Genomic DNA, 24,502 nt, shown 5'->3' with positions numbered 1-24,502 from the left:
GGGCGGCCAGAAGCTCGGCTTGCGCCCGAGCGAAGAAACTACTCAGCGCGAGCTCGTAGTTTGACTGCTGCAACGGCGGGCGTGCTCTCGCAATGCTCGATGTTCTTGCAGCCGCGTGTACGCGTGCTACCTTCGCTGCGTCTTGAATTAAAGTGAAACGGAGTCTAGACGTACATTCTCTTACGCGGTCGCATCTTCTGCGAGAGAGATTCGAGCTGAATAAGTAAATTGAGGCAACAAAGATGGACAAAGTTTTAGAGTTCTGTCAAAAATATCGGCTTACCAACGTCGCGCGTTTACGTAAAAGAACAAAAAAAAATGTTAGTTTTAGTTGCAGTATAAGCGAACATCAGCGCAATTGAAATATAAATATAATTACTTGCATTACGCGGATGATCTGAAATCGATGAACCGGCGCTCCCAGCCTTCCGGAAGCATTGGCTGCCACGGCTGAAACGCTAGGCGTGCCCACGCCGCCGATCTGTACGTTCAGTATCAAACGGGCTCCGGAGAGCCGTTTGATTAAACCGGTGCATTTGGCAACATGGTCACCGGTTTGAGCAAACGTGCGACAACTTTGCCCAAACGAGTCACCCATTTGCCCAAACAAGCGACCCATTTGCCCAGACGAACGACCCGTTTGCCAAAGGAGTGACCTGTTTGTCCAAATAGGTGAAGGTTATGGCTCATACGGGCGACCCCTTTGAGCCATACGGGCGACCCCTTTGACATACTGTTACCGGTATGAACCCGTTTATTTTCATATAGGCGCCAAATGGTTTTTTTCAGTAGGGGGACGAGGACTTGAGTCTCGTGAGAGGTATGTGGAAACAGCATCATCGCGAAAATCATTATTCTGTTTATCTTTCTCGTCACATCGTCTCCTATGACGTTCCTGGCGTCTTTGTGTTCGCCACGCCACCTGGCATCGATATTGCAAACGTGTATGCAGACGAAGAGCAGGCCGGTATAGGATAGCAAACACACGGCTGCCATTCATGCTTTCTTTTTTTTAAAGTTTTACTAGCTCTGAGTTGAACTTCAAAACAGGTGGACATAAACCTTCTTGAGAAACGACGTTAGCTTACCAAGTCTTACGTACGTGCGTTTTGAGCTAGAATTTTGCAAGGCATGCGAAATGTGCTCATCCTTACGGACTCACACTCGTGCGTTTATTTAAGTACTTCTTAAGGTCATAATGGGGCATTAGATAAAGATGGGATATATAAAAAAATTTCAATATTTATATAACATATATCAACCCGTAAAAAAATTGAACTATTCCGAAGCGGTTACCAACCAATAAATTTACAAGAAATAGCGAGAGGACTCATCGCGCACACATTGAAAACTTTCTCAAGAAATAAATCGCAACTGCTGCTGGAAAACAAGCGCTAAACAGGCTTACAAGCGTTGAGTCATAGTAAAGAGTCAAACAGCAGTGGCATGAAGTACTCGTGGCTGTTGTTGTTGGGGCTATTTCACTTGCAGCTGTTTCACTTGCCAACTCATTCTTGTCAGTTGGGGTAAAAAAAAAGGAAAAACTTTTAACACGCTAATTCTGGCAAAAGAAGTCTAAAATTTGTTAGGAAGTACAATAAAAAATGTGAGCGGGGCGTAGGATGTCACCTTGACGAAACTCGGCTGACCCATCAAAGCTTTTATGCGAATGGGACAACCTTTAGAGATATCAGCTCTGATGGACTCTATTAAAGGGCCGTCACACAACCCTTTGGGGTGATCAAATTTCGAATCATATATTTAAAACCCCCGGTTCAAAGTGACGAGCCCACATGTAGTCAAAAAGCCGGTTGAGAGAAGTAACTACCTGACGATATATAACATGCGGGCCGGCAAGCGACAGCCCAGCCCCTTCAAGAGAGGCCTAGCGAACAGCTCGATATTTTGGCGGAGTGAGAGAATAGGGCGCATATTGCTATTTGTCGTTTTCCACGTGCCATCGGAAAATGTAAACCTCCATTTCCAAACTGAGGTACCGTACCTATGTGTACATAGGCGTAGAGTACGGGGGGGAATCGCGCTCGTGCCCCCTAATGAGATGCAGGAGGGGGGGGGGGGGGCAGGGGGAGAGCCCCCCCTCCCCCCCCCCCCCCCCCCGGGTCTGGGCCATGATCCTTACCGAGACGCTGTTCACGCGCCATGTAACCAGCTTCTAGTAGTGGCATGTAAACAAAATACCTCCCACGTTGCGTTTATTGACCAAATACATGGGAAATGGAATCCCAGCGTGCTTTCGTTAGCTGCAATCTCCAGTTCTGGCGAGGAGATAACGTGCACCCCCCCCCCCCCCCCCCCGGGAAAATGGAATGGCTACGCCGCTGTATGTGTATGTTCAGTAAGTACGACAGTGGGTGCGCCCGAATCACCGCGACTGCCCTCAACGGCGTTTCGCTAGATTCACTGCATTTTTACATCAGGCGGAGAACGCTCACACAAAAAATCGTCATACACGAGGAATGGTCAAGGTGACTTCGATGAAAACAACGTATGTATGTCGTAAATGACGATGAATCGCTGTGTAGACTTGTGCTCAACCTGGGGATTCAAAGCGTTTGGCCCAGGTTGCCCCTCCGGCAATCGTCAGTGGTCATCTGCACCGCAAGGGGGCCAAGGGCAATTGGCCACGCGAGCGGCGCTCCGCCGCTGATAAAGGGCCGTAGCAGGGGGTGCGCGGGGGCTTTTTGGGATCACGGCGCCGGCGATAACTGTGATTGAAGGTCCTCGTGGTTGTTGAACCGGTGTGCCTTGTCACTCCCCGAGGCGGGTAGCAGAAAGGGAATTCCTACACTCTCTAGGCTCGTTCGATTTGCCCGCACTGCCTGCACTGGTGAAGAAAAGTGTAGGGAAGTGTACAGTCGCCGGCTGATAACAGAATGGTTTGGTCCCAATAGCCTGGCTCCCAGAACGCGGCAACGCTCGACGCGCTGCATGCGGGATTTTCGCGGCGACTGTACTTCCGGTATGTGTATTGAGATACGACCGGAAGTACATCTCCCTACACTTTTCTGCGCCGGTGCCAGAGATGCAGGTAAATCTAACGAAGCTTCTGTGAACACCGCCCAAACGCGTTGCACCTGCACAGAAGCTACCACTATTTTATTATTTTTCGAACACTCCCATCTTCTGCTTTCCTCCGCCGACGTGAGTTATCGATTCGCGCGCGTGTATTCCTGCACTTCGCGGGCCTTGGACACAGAACGCGGATCCAGGTAGATGGGTTGCACGATTATTACGATTGTTATCGAACCGATGACGCCAGCTGTTTCAGTTGCTTCCGTAACGCATTAGATACGCGTCAGCTTAATGCTCAGCTTCTTCAATTATCATCTTCTTAGAGTGAAATTGTTGCAGTAATCGCTCCATGGCCCTAAAGCAAAAAAAAAAAATTATAAAATTTTTGATACGATCATTGTGCATGAAACGTTCATTAAAAAGGTCATCAATTTTGTTTTGTAAATATTGTTTGTTTTTTTTGTGGATAAAAGCATATTCAAATCAGTTTCGAAATTTCCATACGAAAGTTCACATTTGCGTGGATCTAAGTGACGGTTTTCATATCGGCTAGAAACCAAAGCATTCATCTTATAAACATCACATATATAAATTGACAAACAGTCAAAATAATTAGGTTCGCATTCAGAGCACACGTCAAAACGGTATTGTATTTTTTAATTATTATTTCGTTACTGAGACCCGCCGATTCCATGGTTAATTAGCAAGAGGCAGTTGAGTTGGTTTCTTGCGTTGTTAGCATTTCGCAACCTGTAGATGGGCGTACGCTAGAAGCTCCTTCACGTGGTAGGTTGCGTAGTCTGTCAGCTGCAACTCCTTGTTTATTTCCTTCTAATATTCAGTGTGGCTTTTCCTAAATGTCAATAGTTCATCTCAGCCTTTTCTTTTTATTTATTTGCACTCGCCTTGAGTAAACAAACGTCATTTGAGAGGCAAGTGCCTCACGTCACGATATTTAAGAAGGAAAAGCAGACAAACAGTTTCATTTAGAGCTGTTTGCTTAAATAAAAGGGCAAAGCGTGCTTGAAGCCCCGCGCCTTTCGACAGAAGCTGTAAAATGAAAGCCGACGTATTGATCCTGATTATTTTCTACTTAAGACACAACTCCGCATCTTCTCCTCGTTTAACCGGTATGTATCTAGCATGCGTTAATGAAATGTAATTGAGACGTAGCACGTTTTCACCACTAGAGTTAAGCAAACCATTGTAAAGTTCAAGATTATACAGCAACATTGTGCTTAATATGCTATACTCAACGTAGTTCAGCTGGATTTTGTTGTGATCCAGAATGAAGATCCCCAATAGGCGAAGTCGATGTGGTAATTTCCTATAAGTATCTTGTAAGCAAGTTGAACTCAAAATTATTTTCCCTAATTACGAAAATGTTATTGACATACGGGATAAGAGGCCGGCACCATCAAACATCAACACTGGAATTTTGTACAGTTTCTAGTTTCACGTATAAGTACTATTGTAACATATTGTCAACGCTGTGAGGCGAATACATGATAAATAATTATTTATTTATCGGCAAACTCTTTCTAAAAAAAATGAAAAGCCAGCGCCAAGACAGAAGAAAAGCGGGCGGTGATTTGTCCGCGTAACTCAACGAAGAACTTGGCTTCTTTCAAAACGGATTCCCGACAGGAGTGCATTCGCCTCGTCGTGCCGGATGAGATAATCAGTTGCGACGATTATCCAACAATTTCGCTGCGGCGATGGTGGAAAAGGTCCAAATATATCCCTTCCAATCTGCTAGAACGCTGTAGTGGGGGGCGCGATCGGCTGCAGGAGGCTTGCCGGCCTCGACGGCGGTTTCTTCCGTCGCTGGTACTCGTGGCGCGATCGTGTGTAGAGGCAGGCAGTCATTGGGAGCTTTGGCCAAAAATACTTCTCTCGGATACTTGCGAGGGTCCTCCTGTAGCCAAGGTGACCAGATGTCGAATCGTTGTGGCAGGCTTGGAAGATTTCTGCTCGAAAACTTGTAGGGGTTACGTCGGGTTACTCTCCTCCAAGTTCTCCTTTTCAAGAACACCTTTCCAGTCAACAAATGTTGGTAGGGCAAGTGAAAAGGCTCGGACAATCGTTCGCCTGGTTTCTTCAAGTGATGGATCAGCGCGCGAGGTACAGAATTGTCCCGTTGGAGTGCTGCCATGCCGTTAACGCCCACTACGTCAAGAAAGCGATCCTCATCATCGCCGTCTTTGGCGCAGACTTTGGGTGACTCGACGGGGGCTCTGGAAGACAGACGACGCCGCTGTGTTTTCGCCCTTACTTGTAGACCACGGTCACGTCGTACTCTTACAGTCGTAGGCTCCATCGAGCGAGGTGTCTCGACAGATCCTTTTGGATCACTAACCAGCGCAGCGAGTGGTGGACGGTGACTACTCCAAAAGGGCTCCCGTATAAGTAGGGGCGGAATTTTATGATGGTTCCGACGGAGGCCAGGCATTCCTTCTCAGTCGTCGAGTAATTTCGTTCCGCGTTGGACAACGTCCGTCCAGTGATGACGATCACACTATCGGTACCCTCTCATCGTTGTACCAGTACTGCGCTGAGTCCTGCATTGCTGGCGTCCGTGTGGACTTTTGTTTTGACCGATTGAACGAAGTGGCCAAGAATCGGTGGCGACTGCAGTCGTTTCTTTAGCACGTCATATGTCCGGTGATGCTCTCCTCCCCATTCGAAGTTCACGCCGTCTTTTCAGAGATGCGGGATTGGTGAAATCCCGAACGACCCACCGGTAAAACGCGCAACGTCCCAGGAATCATTGGACGGCCTTTTCGTTTATGGAAAGTGTAGATGTCAATACGGCGCGAGTCTTCTCAGGGTAAGGAAAAACATCTACTTTGCTCATAACCTGGCCTAGAAACTTCAGTTCGCCATAGGCAAACCGGTACTTCGTTGGGTTGAGGGTGAGTCCGGCGGTCCAGACTTCTTGAAGAACGGCTCGAAGGCGCCGGAAGTGCTCCTGGAAGTTAACCGAGAATACCACGACGTCGACGAGGTAAAAGAGAGAACTCTCGCCTTTGAGGTCTGCCAGTACGGTGTCCATGACGCGCTGTAAGGTCGCTGGCGCCGCGCACAGTCCGAAGGGCATCACCTTGAACTCGCAGAATCTATTGGGCGTGATGAAGGCAGTCTTCTCTCGATCCCCTTCGTCGACTTCGATCTGCCAGTAGTCACTCTTCAGGTCCATCCACGAGAAGTATCAGGAGCGGCGCAGCCGACCGAGTGTGTCGTCGATGTGGCGGAGCGGATACACGTCCTTCTTCGTCACCGCGTTCAGCCGCCTTTATTCTACGCAGAATCTAAGCGTTCCGTTCTTCTTTTTCACGGGTACAATGGTGAGGCCCACGGGGAGCTTGAAGGCTGCATGATGTCCTCGTTGAGCATCTCTTGTACTTGTTCATGAATGGCCCCTCTTTCCTTTGGGGAGATCCGGTACAGTGGCCAATGCACAAGGAGCGCATCGTCGTTCGTAACGATGCTATGTTTCGCAACTGTTCGGCGCACTTTCTACTGGATCGCAGAGCAGTCGCTGAATTGGACAAGGAGGTCTCTGAGGTATCGTCGTTCCGCGGCACTGAGCTTGAGATTACTGTCGAGCTGCGGCGGCAGGGTACTGCACGGATGAGATGGCGACGGCTCATTATAGGTCGCGGCGATTTCGGCGACGTTCCGGACATTGTCGACGTGTCCTTCAACGGCACAGTTCACGAGGACTACAGCGCGTTCATCCTGCAGCTCTGTTACGCCCCTTGCAACGCCTATTCTTCTGCCGAGAAGCAGTTGGATGTCGCCTTCCACCAGAAGTTTTCTGCAGTCGACAGCAAAAGGTCACGACGGGTACAAGAACACTCGTCCGCGGCACCCGGCTCACGTGGTCCGCAATGACTCAGACGGCGGCTGACGTCGTTTTGGACCCCCCCGAACGTAGGACGGGTTTTCGCACCTTCAACCTGTTTGCTGCAAGGTCAATCACGGCACCGTACACACACAAGAAATCCACGACAAGAAATATGTCTCTCGCACAGTCCTGAAGGACGACGAACTTGACTGGACAGGTTTTTATTAATTTCGACGCTAGCAGTGCACCTCCCAACAAGAGTGATGAGGTGTCCTTAGGCGTTGCGTATTTGCCTGCCGACCCACGGTATCGTGACTTTCCGAAGGCGACGAGAGAGCTTCCCACTGAAAACTGTGTAACCTGCTCTGGTGTCCACGACTGCCGACACGTCGTTGCCGTCGATACCAATGGTGAGGTTGTTAAGCACAGTTCCAGAATCGTTGTTTCGATGCTTGTCGTCCCTGGAGTAAGGACCCTCCGACGTTCATTGATGATCTTACCGCTGGAGATCTTTGGCAACTCCATCTCAAGGGGTTGCCGCGATTCGCTTCCCCGGCGAGGCATAGTTGGCAGGCTTTCCCGGCGGGACTTAAGAAAAGGCGATGCAGGGCTTCGCGGTGAAGGCGAGAGATATATTCGGCGATGAGACAGCTTCAGATGTCAAGCGGCGTAGGTAGTTGTCCATGTCCCGAGGTCTCTCCCCACAGCGTGGTCGAAGGTCACCCTGCGCAAACCCTCACAGACCCAGCTGTCAGTAGCGGCATCTTCCGTAGTATCGTCGGCTTCCAAGCAATGGTAACAAAGCGAGCGTCGATCGGCCGTTCGCCACACCTCGGCTTTTCTCGGCGAGGGTTGCTATGGGCAGACGCGCTGGACTAGTTTTTGGCCTCGAGGTTACTGCGGCGTTGGATTGTCCCGTCGAAATGGCACCTGGTTTTAACTGGGAGAAGGAGGCGGCCATCGGGTCACGGCGACGTAGGTCAGCGTCGGCTCCTCTTGCGCCACCATGGTGACGGGAACCTCTGGTCGGAGCGACCGGTGAATTTCTTCGCGAAAAACCTCAGCAATGGAGAGGGATGCCGGAGGACTGGCCGCAGGCAGCAACTTTCGAAGCTGATTCCGGACGACGTCGCGGATAACCTCACGGATGCCCCGGGTACTACCACCGATGTCGTCGCCAAGCAGCGTGGAGGCAATGACGCCTGCATGTCATTGAGTAGTAGGAGGCGCGTGCTTGGAGGGCGCGCTCCGTGTTCATTGCCTCCGTGACAAAAGCTACGACTGTTGCCGGCGGGTTCGCGGACGAGGCCTCTAAAGATGTCGTCCCTCACCCCGCACGTAAGGACACGCAGATTCCTGTTGTCTGTGGCTTTTCGGTCGGCACGTGCGCTCAGTCGCAGGCCATCTCGAACGAAGCTGGTGACGCTTTCTTTGGGGCCTTTTGTCCTCGTTCGAAGGAGGTCCTAGGCGCTCTCCCATCGCTGTTGACTCACGAAGGTCCGTCCGAGCTCTCCTTTCACCTCGTCCCATGACGTAATCGAGGTTTCATAATTCTCAAACCAGTGTTGCGCCGTGCCCTCTATGGTAAACTAGACGTTCTGCAGGCATTGCTGAGGCGTCCACCCATTATAACGGGCCACTCGCTCGTACTGGTTGATACAGTCCTTGATGTCTTCGTAGAGGTTGAAGTGGAAGGGCTTCGGAGTACAAGGGGCGTCGGAGTACAAGGGACGTCGGCGTACGTGGGGCGTCGGCGTACCAGGAGGGACGGGCAGGTGACGCCTTAGGCAACAGCGGGAGTCTTCGCTTGCAGGCCCAGTGGGCTCATTGATGGTTTCGTTGACTTATTCTTCTGTAATAAGTTCACGAATCCGTTAGACGTCCAAATTCTGGGCTGGTTGACCTTTGGTGTGGCTGCTTGCTCAGGACTCGGTAGTCTGCACGGACGGTCTTCTTGAGCCCGGGACTTGGCTTCCGCAGCGAGACCTGGGAGAGGCGTCCTTCATCGGTTTCGGTACCCCGCACGCACCTCCACCAGTAATGTCATGAGGTAATGCGAAGGATTAATAATTATTATGTTCCTCGCGTCTTATTTTGTTTAGAGCGCAGCTCTTAGGCGCCCGTTTCCGGCTTGAGCGGCGTCGCCGTCGGCGTCGGCGTCGGCGTCGCCGTTGCCGTCGGCGTAATAACGCGGTGCATTATGGGAAATGTACCATAATGCACCGCGCGAGCCCGCCCCCCCCCCCCGGGTCACGTGACCTGGGCGGGATCACATCGTCATCAGTGACGGATGCCGACAACGTCACCATAACGCGACGTTATCGGATGCCGTTATCGGCATCCGATAACGTGACGGATGCCGATAACGGCAATGCGGATGCCGATAACGTCACCAGTGACGTCACTGATGATGTCATCAGTGACGATGACGATGGCAATGCGGATGCCGATAACGTCACCAGTGACGTCACTGATGACGTCATCAGTCACTTTTAGAGCGCAGCTCTTAGGGGCTCGTTGCCGGCTTGAGCGGCGTCGGCGTCGCCGTCGGCGTCGCCGTTGGCGTCGCCGTCGCCGTCGGCGTCGGCGTAACCGCGAGGTCACGTGACCCCCCCGAGGTCACGTGACCCACCCAGGTCACGTGACACCCCTAGGTCACGTGACTCCCGAGGTCACGTGACCCCCAGAAGTCACGTGACCCCTGAAATCCCGTGACCCCCAGAAGTCACGTGACCGCCTTGAGGTCACGTGACCCCCTAAGGTCATGTGACCCTTCAGGTCACGTGACCCCCGAGGTCACGTGACCCCCAAAGGTCACGTGAGCCCCTGAGGTCACGTGACCCCATGAGGTCACGTGACCTCAGACGGTATTAACAGTCAATGTTAATTTTTTTTTTTTTGAGCCAACACTCAGACGGTATTAACAGTCAATGTCTGTTTCTTTCTGTCTCTGTCCCCCTCTTAATCGTTGTTTATTCGACGCTTTCCATTCAGTCACCCGTAGACTGGCTTTGAAACGCATAGTCTGAGGTAACTAGCCGCTGCAACGAAATTGAGTGATTACTGCATTTTAGCAGAATCATCTCCTCGTCCGCCTTGCTGCATATGCTCGCATTATTCTTGGTTCACTGAATTCCGTTGAAGCGGCGGTTGCAATCGGTGCGTGTTTACAAATATTCCAATTTACACAGGCAAGACATTAGACAATGCCACGCGCGTAGTTGACCGAGAACGTGCGTGGCCGAATGGTTATCGCGGTTAACGGTCGCGTGTAAGATCTGGGTTTCATTCCAGGTAGCGGAAAGTTCTTTTATTTATTCTTTCTACTTTTCACTATCGCATGTTTGAGAACTTTCTCGTCTCATCGTGTTACGAATGTTCTACGCGCCGAACGTTCTAGGCCGAATGTTCAAGAAACCCACGCCGATAAATAAGGTGCTCCTCGTGGCGAGTCGGGGTCAGTCGTGCCCAGCGTTCGATCCTGCTGTTCGGCCGACTTCGACGCCCGCGACGCTTTGTTGTTATCATCTCCTCTCTTTTTGTTTTGGTCACAAGTTCGCCCCATCAAACGTTTATTTATTCCTGTTAATTTATTGGTCTTTTTGACACCACCCGTGACGTTCTGGTGGAGGTGCTGGGTAGCAAACGTCCCAATTCCGGATGTTGGCCTTGGGTGCGGCGACTTAATCGGGTCTTGGTAGTGCCTTCGTTGGGTCATCGTGGGCTTGTTGTCGGACTTGCCCTGTGGGCCCTCGGAGGGGTACGCCACAGGGGCATCCGGTGCCCGGCACCTTCACCACAATAATACGGGAGGTGACTAAAAAAACAATAAATAAACAGGAATTAATAAACTTTTAATGGGGTGAACTTGGGGCGAACAATTGCGATCAAACGTTTTTCTCGTCATTGAAAGTGTTTTGCAAAGACATTATAGTTCCATACTTCACTTAATAAAGTTAAAGCAAGAGTGCAGGCGAGCTGTTTAAAAACTGACATTTTAAAACAGGAGAGTCGGAAGAACCTTGCCCCGTCCTCTTTTCCTACTCTGGTTAAAAATGTGAATACTTCACTTACTTTCTATTCAGTTTATGTACTAAGGTTTCGGCTAATCCTTGTGGTCACAGCGTACACACTGCATCTCGTTTATGTTCTGACGCTACGATTCCAAGTAAGTAGTTCGTGCTCCTTATTATAGTTAACCATGGAGAGTCAAACACTTTCATCTAAAAACCCCTCTGATAGCACTCTGTTTTATATCCCGGACCTCACTTAAATGTACCGCTCGGCTATTTTCTTTCTATAAAGCATTCCCTCCTACTAACTCCACGTAATCATTACCTATAAAACGTTTCGAATCCGTTTCGTTCAGAGAATTGTGGACTTGCTACAACAACGCCAGACTCTGTGATAAGTGAACGCATTTTGAACGGCACTAACGCGACTCCCGGAGCATGGCCATGGATGTTTGAAATTAGAGGTGGATTCGGACACCGCTGCGGTGGAGCCCTGATAACCTCCCGACATGTGTTGACAAGTGCTCACTGTCTGACGTAAGCAATTTTAGATGTACTATTCTGTAAGGTTCTCGATGAATAAATCCCAAAGCAGTCTAAAATACGGTGTTTGTGGAGACTAACATAGAGGACGAAAACACGACGACACGTTTCGTCCTCTATGTTAGTCTCCACAAACACCGTAACTTAACCAGCACGCTCCATTTCCACGAGTCTAAAATAGTTTCTTTATATCAACAATAATCAACAGTTATACGAAACTCAAGAAAAACCAACTGCAAGTGACACTTCCCTTGAAAGTACTGCCGTATTTTCAGGACCGTGGTGTGCACACGGCTCATAGTTCGCACCTCGTACCTAGAAGACGATGTCAGTTGCCTGTATAAAGTATAAACAGCATGTAAGCGATTTGTTGAGCGACGAGGCAAGCGACGGCGACCCGCTTCGCTGCCACTCGGTCAGTCGAGCGACGAGGCATACCGCAAGGAAGCAACGGCAGCATGTGACTAACGATGTGAGCGACTTTTCTAGCAATCCGGAAGCCAAGCGACGCGGCAAAAGACAGTAATAAATCTTCGTCGCTCGTCGCTGACTCCCGACGCTATCGCCGTCGCTAGTCTCGTCGATCGCTAAATGGCTTACGTGCGATTCACACCTAAAAGTCAGTTGTGAGTTAAAGTCAGTTGTGAGTTAAACGTAAGTTATGATTTAAAGATCAGTTGTGAGTTAAACTTCAGTTGTGAGTACAGCGCTTGTCCTCTGCGTCTTTTGCTTGTCCTTGTCCTTAGCGCTTTAGTGTATATTGCCTAGTATACGAAAAAAAAACAGCTCTCCTAAAAGCACGCCTAAAAAAAATGCCAGCATTATTAGTTAAAAAAAAAAAAAAAAAGCTTGTATCAACGCGTCATCGGAGCGCATCTCTGCACCCGCGGTGCTGCTCTCCAGTGGCTGAGACGAGCAACACATGTGCGCCATAGATACTGACGTCACGTGAAACGCGTAAACATTTGGCGGAGTACAATGTAGTCTTTTCCAAACTTTTGTACTGATCAGCTTTCTTTAGTGAATAAATTCAATCAGGAGGACGCACTAGGTCTCAGGTGGTGTTTATATGACGTTCCTTTAAAGGGGTTATGACACGTCAAAAATAAAAAATGAGATAACGGTACTGCTACGACCCATTGTATGTTCCTATAATCCTGCTAAATTTGTTTTGAAAAGGGCGCGATAATTTCGTGGATAAACCGATTTATATGCGGGCCCCTCGGAGGGGCATATCCGGGCGGACCTGGAGGCTGATGACGTAGCCAGCCTCCAGCGCGGTGTCTCCTTGTACGCACTCACAGTCTTGGCTCTCTTGGCGTATCGAGCAACTTCCTCGTTTACCTTCCACGGTTCGAGCATGCGGTCCGTGACGATTACGTCTACGGCATCGCTCGCCTTGTCGAAGTGTTCGACATTGATCGCAGCAGCGATGAAAGTGATTGCTATCAAGAGATGTTGGAAGCTGTTCATTTTGACTGCGACCCGCTGGCGACCAGCTCCAGCGACGACGAGTAACGGACGAACTCGCAGTGGTCACCGTCGTCCGGGAATATCTCGCAGGCGCATGCAGGGCGGAAGGTCAACGGGCTGGGGGTGAGAGCGAGAATAGCTTTCGGGTTACCGAGTTGTGTGAGCGTTTTTGAGCGTACCGCGACGAGGAGAGCTTGAGCAATCATGGGGGCGCCTAGAATGAGAGAGTGTTCATGGTCACGTGGTTTATGGACACCATGGTGTGACTAACTTGGGCAGTGTTGCCTGGTCGCCAGATGAAAATGATAAAAATTCGTAAATTGAATATTGCTATTACCAGAGCTCTAAAAATCGCGTAACTTGGTGTATATACTAGGTAGCCTACGAGCATTCTATTTCAAGAATAATCTATCCGTTTAATTTTCATGTCATAACCCCTTTAAAGTCGAGAGTCAGCACAGAAATAGTAATGCTATGTATAATCAATTTACAGCCACATATCCAAGAAATTCCTTAGCGTTATGCTCGGGAGCTATTCCAGAAAGCAAGCAGAGAAAGAAGGACTGAAGGAAGAAATTGAAACCATCTGCATACACCCACAATTTGTAAAGGGCGTTTTCGAGGCAAGTGACCGCATGAACGCTCTCATAAAAAGTGTTACCTTAACAAGATGTGAATAAAATTTAATAGCAATCAAACTTAATTAAATTAACTGAGGTACTCAATTACTAATTCTTATAAAAAAAACTAAATTTTAAAAATAACTATCGATATGACCTGCTCCTGCAGCATATACTATATATTTGTGTAAACCTCACTTTATTTCTCGTCAACGCTACATACATTATGCACTTTCGGGAAAGTCGATGCGCTGATTGCATATATTATTATGAAATGCTTTTGTGACGTTCCCGCTAAAAGGAAGACTAAAAATGCCAGTTATCAAACAGCTCAAAAAATGTTCAAAAGGCTAGAACAGAAAAATCAAAACGTTTGTGGACATTCGAATCCTTTATTTCGAGAAGCAATGTTTAAGCGAGTTCGGTGGGTCAAATAATAAAACCTCTCATATCTGTGCTTCAACGGGCGACGTTGCCAGTTTTATGAGCGACCTGCATTAACCAGGTGGCACTGTAAGTCTTTATTCGAATTACCACCTCCCGCCGAAATGTTCACGCTCTTCGGGTGATAGGGAATTAACCGCCCCACGGCGACACCGGTATCATGAAGCTTTTCGCGTGCCGGAATTCCAGAGTGCTTGAAACTGGTGACTCGGTATTACGTCACTTGTATTATGAGTTAAGTTTAACTGTCCAATTAATGTGCAAGGAGTTAAGGAAAGCGTCGTTCGACTGCAAGCAATTCCGCCTTTCCGCCAGCTATCTTGCTCTTGACGCGAAAACGCCGACGTGCAGCCAACCCGCACAAAAAGTGGCCGCCATTAAACTGCAAACGCTGTGCATGCTTCAAGTTGCTCCCTCTCTCAAATCTAGGTTTTCTGTAAGATCTTCTGGAAGCATAGAGAGGAATTTTCGTTGGTTTTACGGCAGCGTTAGGGCTATGTTTTGAGATTCGTATGCCCTATTGAGGCAGTTACTAAATTCAGGTAACGCTGCGCAGATTCTATAGGCTGGTTTCCGAACTTGCGTTTGACAGCAACTAAGAGTGTTCAACAACATTGCGCACCCAATTGTGCTCGCTTATGACGAAAGAACACACTGACCAGTGACGTCAACAAACCGGGAACCCTGGATCGCTTAAAATGTTCCCACATTCCCTTTACTTGTAGATTTTTTTTCAACCTGAGCTTAACATACGTTTAACAATGTTGTGAAGGACAATTTCTTGTATATAGAGCATACAATTAATATTGAAAATATTGCGAAACCTTCACACTAGTTAAATGCAGTTTCAGTGCTATCTCATAAATGGCGCCTGAGTACCAGGCACCGTGTTGTCTTGTCACGAGAGAGCGCAAGTCTGCACGACGCCCATGGTTCCAGAAAAACGCAAGGGTGTGAACCGGTTTTGCGCAAACCACCATGCCTTTACCACCAAAGTTTTACTTTGTTCGTTACCCTTTGAGAATATCGCGCCTTCCGATGAAAGCCAGCAGCCTTCCGGTGTAATAAAAAGCTAATATTACTATATTAGCTTTTCGTTGTGTAAATATTATAAAAACATTTTCATGAGGACTATAATATGATAAAATGCTTGACAAAAAAACAATTCAAACTTATTTAATTATGTGAGTTGAGAACCTGTTAGAATAACCTAACCATTAATCCATCCATCCACTAATCAACAATAGCGATCAAACAACTATTCTGTCAAAAGGGGTTTGGAAATGGGTTTGGAAAAAATTCTCCAGGGTTGCCAAACTCAATATCAACAACTTATTTACTCGCGAGAAATCGTATCGTCCGGAACGAATGGTGCTTAGCGCACCACGGCTTGTTGCCGAACGTAAATAATTTATTTTGTTTTCGCATCTTGCAAAGTGAGTGGCAATCTGGAGTACAGCTGAAATTAGTATCACGAGTGTACACAGAAATGCATTGCCTTCATGTGGAAAAATCTGCTAAGTACAATATGCAATGAGTGTTTCAATATTTTCTGTAAAACTTTGTTTCCTACTTCACACTTCTCTATTGCTCAAATAGTGCTTGGTAGCTGTCTAATTGACGACACTAAAAAGTACGTACGTGTTTTGTTCTTCTTTTATCCTCTACTTCTGCATCATCTCGTGGAATTTGAATCAATAGAGCAAAAAATAATTAGTATAAATTATGCCTCTTTAATAAACCACATTCGGTTCTTTCATCGCTAGGGCTATAAACGAATTCTGGAAAACATTCAAAATATTGAAGATTTATCCTCCTCCAGAATTGCCCAATTAAAACTTTTATTATTCTGAATGTCGCCGATTTGTTCATGCACAGGGCTAATATTAAATTAAATTTTGATGTATCGCAATATCCTAATCTGAAAGTATGTAACATTGTTCTCATTATATTTAGAATTATATCAAATCACTTGTACCTTTCTCTTTTTTAGACTGACATTGCCATCATAACACTGAAAAGACATGTGAATTGTTCAGAAACACTTAAAACAGTTTGTCTGCCCGACATCAATGACAATCCAGATAGTGAGGTTCCCATGTATGTTGCTGGATGGGGACACACTGAACGTAAGAGCGACTACTAAAGTTGTCATTCAAAACACCTAAGGCTAATATTATAAAAGAATACGACCATTTTAGAGGTTTCTGTCTGCCGACATCGTAACGTTCCGAAAGAGCGCCCACTCAAAATGAAGAATTAAATGGTGAAAACATGGAGTGGGCTATCTTTAATGGTGGCACAGCAAAACTTTATGAAGAATTAATGTTAAACACCCTGGCACCGGCTACAAACCACGTGACGCGGGAACTGATACCGCAGATCGCGTACACGGCAAATTCGCGTTTAACGATGCGATAAACTCGCGGGAATTTACTACGAACACCTGTGCCACGGGAAAGGTTACCGCAGGTTGCGGACGCAGCAGGTGCAATTTTGTGGTGCAATAAACGCGCGGTAACCTTCTACAAATTTGCCTGCGACATTTGTCAGACCTGCCGGTACAGCGAATTCTGCGTTTGGTGCGATTCCTCTCGGATATTGTTCCCACTCGGGGGCGTGAGTTCTCTTGAAATTTTACGGCAATTTTAGTTTACGGAAAGGAATCAAAAAGAGTTGATGCCACCGCTGGTATTTCCCGGCGTTGCCGTTTTCGTCTTGAAAAACCAAAACCTTTCTTTTTGGGACCTCTCTAGTTTTTAATCCCTAATATTGAAATCCCAAATGATGTATTTTCCATTTTCCGGCTGTACACTGATGACTGTATGGTTTACCGAAATATTTACATTTATTCAGAATACACCATTACACAAGGTGACCTTAATCGTATTCTCAGCTGGAGTAATAGCAGGAAAATGGCGGCGGGCGTTTGGACGTGCTACCATGTGCAGTTTACGAGATAACACTTTCCATTCCTTTGCCCTTAATCTATAAATATTTAACTTGTAGCGTTAGGTGAAGAAATGTAGTTCTTTGGCGTACATTCCACTGAAAATATTTCTGAGGGAACATACCTAGGATTTAGAAAGTGCTCAAAAACCTCCACGACTTTTTTTTAACATACTGCTAGTACTAGAGCATGAGTACATTTCCATCAGGCCAGAATATTTCCGTCAAAACTGCCTTTGGTAATACCGATGTATAACATATACTCAAACAAAACAAAAATCGAAAAGAGTAGGTTTGGTACTATACTCCATCTCACCCTGCGATGAACTAGGGCCGGAAGGTCAAGCTCAGGAAAGCGCGCATCCGAATTTAAAAAAAGTGCGCGAGAGAACTTTCGATACGCAGAGTACGAAGAGCACTAATTTCTCGCAAATGGTTCTCTGTTTTGAACGGGCGCTATTTTATATTGGTGAAGGAAAGGTACATGGTATTCAGTCTCATAAGCATTCATGACATATTTCGTAAACATGTCAACTGTTTGGAGAAGCTGGAGGGCGCAAGTCGTTTAGCCAATCCAATCCAATCTTTGTGAACGCACCTGGACCTGTATCCCCCGTCCACAGGTAGTCCGTACATACGCTCCCTTGTCGAGCGCACGATCTGACTCATCTTCATTTATTAATCGGCACTGGTTCTTATCCCGGGTTCTCTTCGTTACATCGCATACAGATGATATTTAGTCCCTTCAGTAGTCTTCAGTAGTAGCAAGCGTACGCCGTCAGCAAACAAATCACGTGGCTTTATCGGGTTTCTGAACGGTCCCCGCGGCCTGTAACACTGGTCCATCGTACGATGGGACTGATTATAGTCATACATTAATTCGCAAATGTTCGATCAAGATAGCGAAGTTAACAATGTAAATGTTGTACGTAATTGATGCTTCATATAACCCTTCTGTGCAACAATACTTCAAGAATGAAATCGGATACACAGTGGCATAGCCTCAATAATTTAGAATAATTTGTTAGCTTTCCGGTGATAATCCCTTTGGGTGCTGCGGTATATTCCTGTAAAAACATATTAGATTACACCTAACTACCAGTTAGAGTTCGTTCATTACACGAAATCACAACAGTGCTTTTTATTTGTGGTACAACAGCATATTAAACTTTTCAGGTATTACTAAAAGCGCTTTTCCAGTACACTGTTACGCTTCCACCAAAGGGCCTATCAAATTATAATCTTATAGCATACATAAAATCTGCATTTAAACTCTTGTATTGCTTTGAAGGGACTCTTTAAACCATTAGAAATTCAATGTGGGGTTGAGTAGCACCTATATTAAATTTCCTACAGATTTGAAATTAGCGGTTCATCGTGAAAAAAATTACAATTTAATACTCGCTCCTAAGAAAATGTTTCAAATGTTACATAAATCATTAATAGTTTATTTTCCTTTTTTTTTTCTTGCAAGATGCTCTTTTTAAGCGTGTTTTCTTGTCATCACGTAAGCTTACTTGGTGTTTTGTATGAGAGTGACGGTTCGGAACGGCGAAGTTCGTAAGAAACTACCTCATGAAAGCACTTTTTTTTAGGAAGGATACCCAATAACAGATATTTATATAGCAAATATGAACGCGTTCGCATCAGCTACAGTGATTATAGCGTCAAAAAACAAAATCAAAGGGTTTGGCAGCAAATCAAAGCTGAGTCTGCAAAATTCCTGTCAAAGTAATTTATGGTTCACTTATTTATGCAGATATATAAATATACTGTATTTCTTCAGAAAGTCCAAGGCAGTTGTTTTGGGATAATGATTTCAGCATACGCGCAAATCGAGTAGAATTCATCCCTTTTTATAAAAAAGGAAAAGAAAAAAGAAAACAAAACGTAATTTAGGTGTTATTTGCTAACTGGTAAAATGGCAAGGCATTATAAATAGCATTGGTGATGCGAACCCATTAAATCCGTAACAAAACTGAGCTGTGTAACTCAATACTGACCAACGCCTCGATGCAAACCCTAAATCTCTGAAAACTGTTCTAAAAATTGCACGCATTGGTTTACAGAACATCTAAATACATTGTGGTTATAATGTGTATTCTAAAGTCCTCACCGTGTGTATCAAACCTCAAGATAGCAATTGTGATGTATGGTGCCAAACAACAATAAAATCGAATTCGCTCCGCATACGTCCCCGGCACACTGATTTTTCAATGCTTTGATGAATTCTATTAACAATATAGTTTATCATTATACACGAATATTACCTGGGACTACACTTGCAACAATATGTTGTAATCATTTAACGATGTTGATGCACTCTTAAAGGCTAACAGCTACAGAGTCCAGCTACATTAATCAATATCTTTTTTCCACTCTTTTTGCAGCGCTCATGTGGAATAATCAGTCTTCGTCTGAAGATGTAGACGGGTCTCATGCCATAGAAGATTTGACGACAGTAAACCCCGGCTCCGAGAAAAAATCCCAAGAAGTAACTGAAGGTAAGGTATACCGATGCACTCAGATGTGCTTAAAGGGGCTCTAACATGCCAAAATAAGACATTCTTTATAATCCGAAACGATTGAAAACGATACCCGGACATCATCCTCAATCCTCGATACTTGGGAACTCAGTATTTGTGAAGTAAAAAAACAATTTCTCAAAGTCCAATTTAAGCTTCCGACGCGATCCGCGCTAGTGCAGTGACGTCAAAGATTCAATTATCCTGCAACTCAAGTTTCTTACACGCCTCCAAACCATCCCGTCCCGAAGTCTCCAAACCATCCCGCCCCGAAGTCTCCAAACCATCCCGTCCGGAAGTGTCGTGTTCGCCCTCGTTCCGCGATCCAACTCTCTTCTCCGTGCCCGCCGCCTGCTGCTGTGAGCAGACGACGCTTCACTTTCGAGTTTGAAGTTTTTTTAGGCCCCTTTCAGCGATCTCAATTTCTTTGAAACGGTGCGAGGTCGAAGAGGACGCGCAGTGGACTTTGTCAGCGACGTGAGGGGCCACGTTGCGCCGGTTCTGCGTGAAAGGCTGCCCCGGCGGAGTTACCACCGAAACTACGGTAAAACAGATACCGAACGCAGTTGTTGTGACCGCTTGACGATTTCCTTTTCGAAGTCTGAGAGGTTATGGGCATTTAAAGAAGAGAACTTCGACCCATTCCCCGACTCACCGATCATCCTCACTGCCATATATGCCGTGCGCCGCCAGCTCCGCCGTGCTTACTGAGGGATGATACAAAGCCGGCAGGCGACGCTACTTCAGACTCCGATTTTCGGTATTTCCAAAACAAGGGCCGTAGTGCGTTCGCAATTGCGTTAAAAAAGACATGTTTTACGATTATCCTTATTAAATATTTAAGAAATGTTGCTTACAAACCTTCTAAATTTCATATTGTTCCCGCCACAAATAAAAAGATACGAGGAAGTGAGACGAGGGAGAGAAGGGCGCCAAAAAAAAAAAAAAAGGCGCGCTCGTTTGTAGGCTTTTTTTTTTTTCGCGTCGTGTTTTTTTTTTTTTTTGCGTTTCTAGGACTACAACTTGTATCGTTTTCAACAACAAATTATACGACCTGTGGGGTGTCAGTGCCCCTTTAAGAATGTTCCTGCGGTATTATCTTGCTATAAAAGCGCCTAACAGCTTAGGTTCACCTATCCATTTGGTTCAATGCTTCTGGGGCAGAAACGTTCCAAATATCTAGTACAAAAATAATTTTACCTTCACTACGTATTTCTCTCACCGTATACTGGCATTCTAGTGTCATGGAGAGCCTGATTCCGTGATACCCTTCATCCTAAAAAAAATAACTGTAGACTTAGGGATACACTACCTGTAACCATATAATACTTATAATATAGCTCACTGAAAGAGACTTAATTTGAAAACTCAAAATCAGGGTTCTAATGCTGAAACTCGCCTTGAACACGTTGTGAAAGGTGTTCCAGAAATTCAACTCTCATGATCTCCTCATTTAATTTCCGGGGGGTTAAATCCAGGTACCCTACTTTTTAGCGACGTTTAACAAGTATATTCTTATTCATAACTAACAAGATTCCTTTTGATAATAATATAATTAGGGCAAAGGTGCAAGCGAGCTGAACAATAATAACGCTAATAATCCCTGCGAAGGGGAACCTAGGAAAAACACAAATCTCCAAACACAGCTATGTGACTCTTGCGCTACTTCAAGAATCCTTCTGGTCCTGGTATCGAACATGGGACGTCTTTATTTGCAGTGGAGCGCTCTACCAACCATGATCAGGCGGATTTTCCAGTCGCGCACAGGTCACTGAGCTTTGTTGAAACTTTGTGCTTGTCCTTTGTACTACTTGCTTCTCTTCTCCAGGGAATTAATATCTTTAAGATTCCTTCATACCACAGACGTTAAGCAATTTTACCTGGAGAGAAAATACAGATATACTAAAGTCAATCTCGCAGTAACAAACGTTCTTGAGTTCTTTATTTTTTAAACTCCTACACAAATCGTGAAGACCAATCTCGCAAGATAGAGTTCATTTAGAAACATTTTCACGGTTTCCAAACTCATTTCGAATTACAAAGAATGTATTATGGTCAGCTTAACCGTTCGGCCTCCATCTGATTTTATATTTCAGACACAACCGAGTATTACGACTACTATGGTGTGGCACCAGTGCCCCAATTCAAAAATACAATTCCTGATATACTCCAAGAAGCCCGGGTTCAGTTAATCCCACATGAGGAATGCGAAGGGATGTATAACGAGTCGTCACTTCATGAAAGCATCGTGTGCGGTATGCACGACTTTGGATCTATATGCTCGGTGAGAATAACCATTTCTTAGTAAGATATGCACCATTAAGTTAAAATAAGGCAAGTCTTGAAAGCTAAATGTACCGATTGTCTTTTCGAAGGCATATAAAAACATCTGCAGTCAATATAAATATCGTACGTAGGTGCTCACATGCGCTCAACGGCCCAAAAAACATCTGGCAGCCCAAGGAAGACGGGGTGCAGCCAGTCCCAATAATATTAATACTGAAAAACTCAGAATGCAACATTTTCTAGCGTCAGCAATCAAGAACGCTCTCGATTGTGCTCACTGACAGAATGAGAATGATAGGGAGTGTCTTCAGAACGCCCATTTGCCGGCAAACTCTCAGCGCCTTCCACTGTGCTTTGGCAGCGAACGCGCCCTTGATGTGCACGAAACGTCAAAGGGTCGCCTAATGTCGGAAGCTCGCGCTGGGGGCGGAACAACTGAAGCTCCTCCCCGCAGTCATTCCGCACATTTATCTCTTCAACCACTACTTTCCTCGATATATTTCTTTTTTGGACCGGAAGTCCCGTGACTTGTCTGTGTTTCCGTTGTTGTTCTTTTTCTCTTATTACTTTCGTCCGGATATACTGCGTCGACGACTATTATCTAGGCATCCGAACAAACTCCGAATATTCAGCATTCTGCCTATACTTCGTTCACCCCTAAACTGGCAGTGTGATGGAAGCTACGGGCTTGCCGGGTCAATCAATTGCCTCTCTCTCATCATCTGACTCCGCTCTCGTGGCGCTAGTATGGGCGGTCGCGCCATCGTGTGGAGAAAAATAGACGTGTAACTGGTCAAGCAAGCACGGTGTTTCCACTACACTGGCCGTTTAGAAATGAGCTTGGTATAAAAACAAGCTTCGACAAAGAGGAGTCCAGATGTACTCAAGCTTTCTTCATGACCCCCAGCGTAGCTCTTCCATGCAGTGCTCTTTGCGGTGAGCACGAAATTTTGATTGGTAATTTTAGAACTGATTGTTAGAACTTCTAAAAATTCAAGAGTATCGGACAGAAAAGTGTTGGCCAAACAAGACCGACAACAATAAGCATATCCGTTAGCCTTTTAGTGTTTATACTGGTTCGCCTATACTGCTTTCAGTAATATTGGGAGTGGTAAATTGAACCCATGCCACCACTCAATTATTCGTAAATGTCAATTTTGAGTTACAACTATAATTAAACGTGTGTCGCCGCGCCGACACGGTGCATTCCAAGTACCTTTCAACGAGGGTGCATTGATTAGAATATACGAGCAACAGGTTTCTTCGACACAAAAATGGAGGGCGTCAAACAACCGTAATGGGTGCCCCACATTGCGCTATCTCTTAAGCGTGAACAAACGCAAATTAGCTTTTGCGTGAATTCCCGTTATTTAACCGTTCAATTTATTCTGTTCCCCTTTCATTTCTTAAACAGGGCGACAGCGGAGGCCCGTTGGTGTACAAGACAGCAGATGGCCGTTGGACCTTGATGGGACTAATAACCGCTACCGAGTTGCCATGCAACGTCACCCATCTCCCGATGTACTTCGTTAGAGTTAAGCCCTTCATGGACAACTTCATCCTTCCCTGCGTTCAAGATCCTAGTAATTGCACATGCAAGCCAGCAAATGATACAAAATTTGGCATTTATAATTAGTGTGTTTTAGAAAAATTTTCAAACCGGTCATATCTGTATGTTATTAAAACAATTATTGAGATCATCTGAGCAACCTTCGGGCGGAATCACTGGTGTTGCATGGGTGTTTAGAGTTTTACATAAAATAAAAAAATGTATCTGCTTTTTTGCATCTAGTTACCGAGTGTGTCCGCATTAAGACCAGATATTAAGAAGACGCTCAATATACCAAATTCATTAGAATAGCAACAGCAGCAACATGCTTCTTCTGCATGAGGTTCAAAGCGGCAAAGCTAGCTAATGCCGGACGTGCCGCAACGCTGACAGTGATGGAGGTCGACCACGACGACGACGGAGTGGTGTGGAGTGCTGATTTCGCTGGTCTTTAATAAGGCGGCTGCTGTCATGCTGTTCCCGACTTCCTGCGACATGGTAGCCCTCTTGCTCCTGCTGAACTCCTGGCCGTCCCGAAAACTGGTCGGGACGGCGAGGGGTTAGGGATGTTCCTGAGACAATAATCCAGAGGCTTCTAAACTGGCCATGCGAAGCGCGATGTGTCGAATAGTTTATACTTTTCACGTAATTTCAGCGAACGCCCATATGATACCGAAAGTCAAAAATTTAATTAATCAGTTACAGCTTGTTAATTCCCAACAATTATGGGTTGCTTTTGGTAAATCCTTTCCCATTTTCCTTCACTTCTAAAGTTGCAGTTCGGTGTCGTGGTTGTTGCGCAGATAAGCAATTGCAAAAAGATTGGCAGTTTCTTCGCAGAACTGGGTAATTTTATATCCCGTAAAATGTTATTTCTCGACGCACTGGACCAATATTTAGGCTGCCGATGCGTGCTAGTTGGTTCCTGCTTAGTAGATTCGACATAGGGCATAACAAATGCAGAAAAGTAGAAGGTGAGCACAGGACAAGCGTTTATACTCAAGTGAAGTTTTTATTGATAATTAACACCGAAGTGGACAACAGCATTCACAGCCAGCATGGCCATTTCATCACGTGTCCGGATATCATATCTCTTCGCTATGTAGAAGGACCGGTGTTTGGCCTACACGCTGCCCAGACCCTTTCTTGATTGTGTTGGCCTCTAAACGTTCGGTAGCCATCTGATCCCCCCCCCCCCCCCCTCCCACAAACACCTC

The 24,502-nt window shown here is 46.1% G+C and overlaps 1 protein-coding gene across 1 annotated transcript; it reads left to right on the top strand.

The window, feature by feature from the left end:
- The first annotated feature begins 4,090 nt into the window (after positions 1-4,090).
- On the top strand, positions 4,091-24,042 carry LOC115309199 (chymotrypsin-C-like). Its single transcript, XM_042290482.1, has 7 exons — positions 4,091-4,163; positions 11,253-11,433; positions 13,406-13,535; positions 15,970-16,105; positions 19,316-19,429; positions 21,547-21,734; positions 23,151-24,042. Exons 1-7 carry the CDS (start codon positions 4,091-4,093, stop codon positions 23,370-23,372), a joined length of 1,044 nt encoding a protein of 347 aa, XP_042146416.1. The 3' UTR covers positions 23,373-24,042.
- Positions 24,043-24,502: the final 460 nt, after the last annotated feature.

Source organism: Ixodes scapularis, unplaced genomic scaffold (assembly GCF_016920785.2).
Source record: "Ixodes scapularis isolate PalLabHiFi unplaced genomic scaffold, ASM1692078v2 PGA_scaffold1__304_contigs__length_218370807, whole genome shotgun sequence".
Lineage (NCBI taxonomy): Eukaryota > Metazoa > Arthropoda > Arachnida > Ixodida > Ixodidae > Ixodes > Ixodes scapularis.
Note: the sequence above shows the minus strand (reverse complement) of the source record. Positions and strands in the feature narration are given on the sequence as shown.

Excerpts from the sequence above, each read along its gene's own strand:
- LOC115309199 (XM_042290482.1), top strand. The coding sequence starts at position 4,091 with ATGAAAGCCGACGTATTGATCCTGATTATTTTCTACTTAAGACACAAC. Across the intron at positions 4,164-11,252 it reads ATCTTCTCCTCGTTTAACCG|AGAATTGTGGACTTGCTACA; the intron begins GTATGTATCTAG and ends CGTTTCGTTCAG. Across the intron at positions 21,735-23,150 it reads ACTTTGGATCTATATGCTCG|GGCGACAGCGGAGGCCCGTT; the intron begins GTGAGAATAACC and ends TTTCTTAAACAG.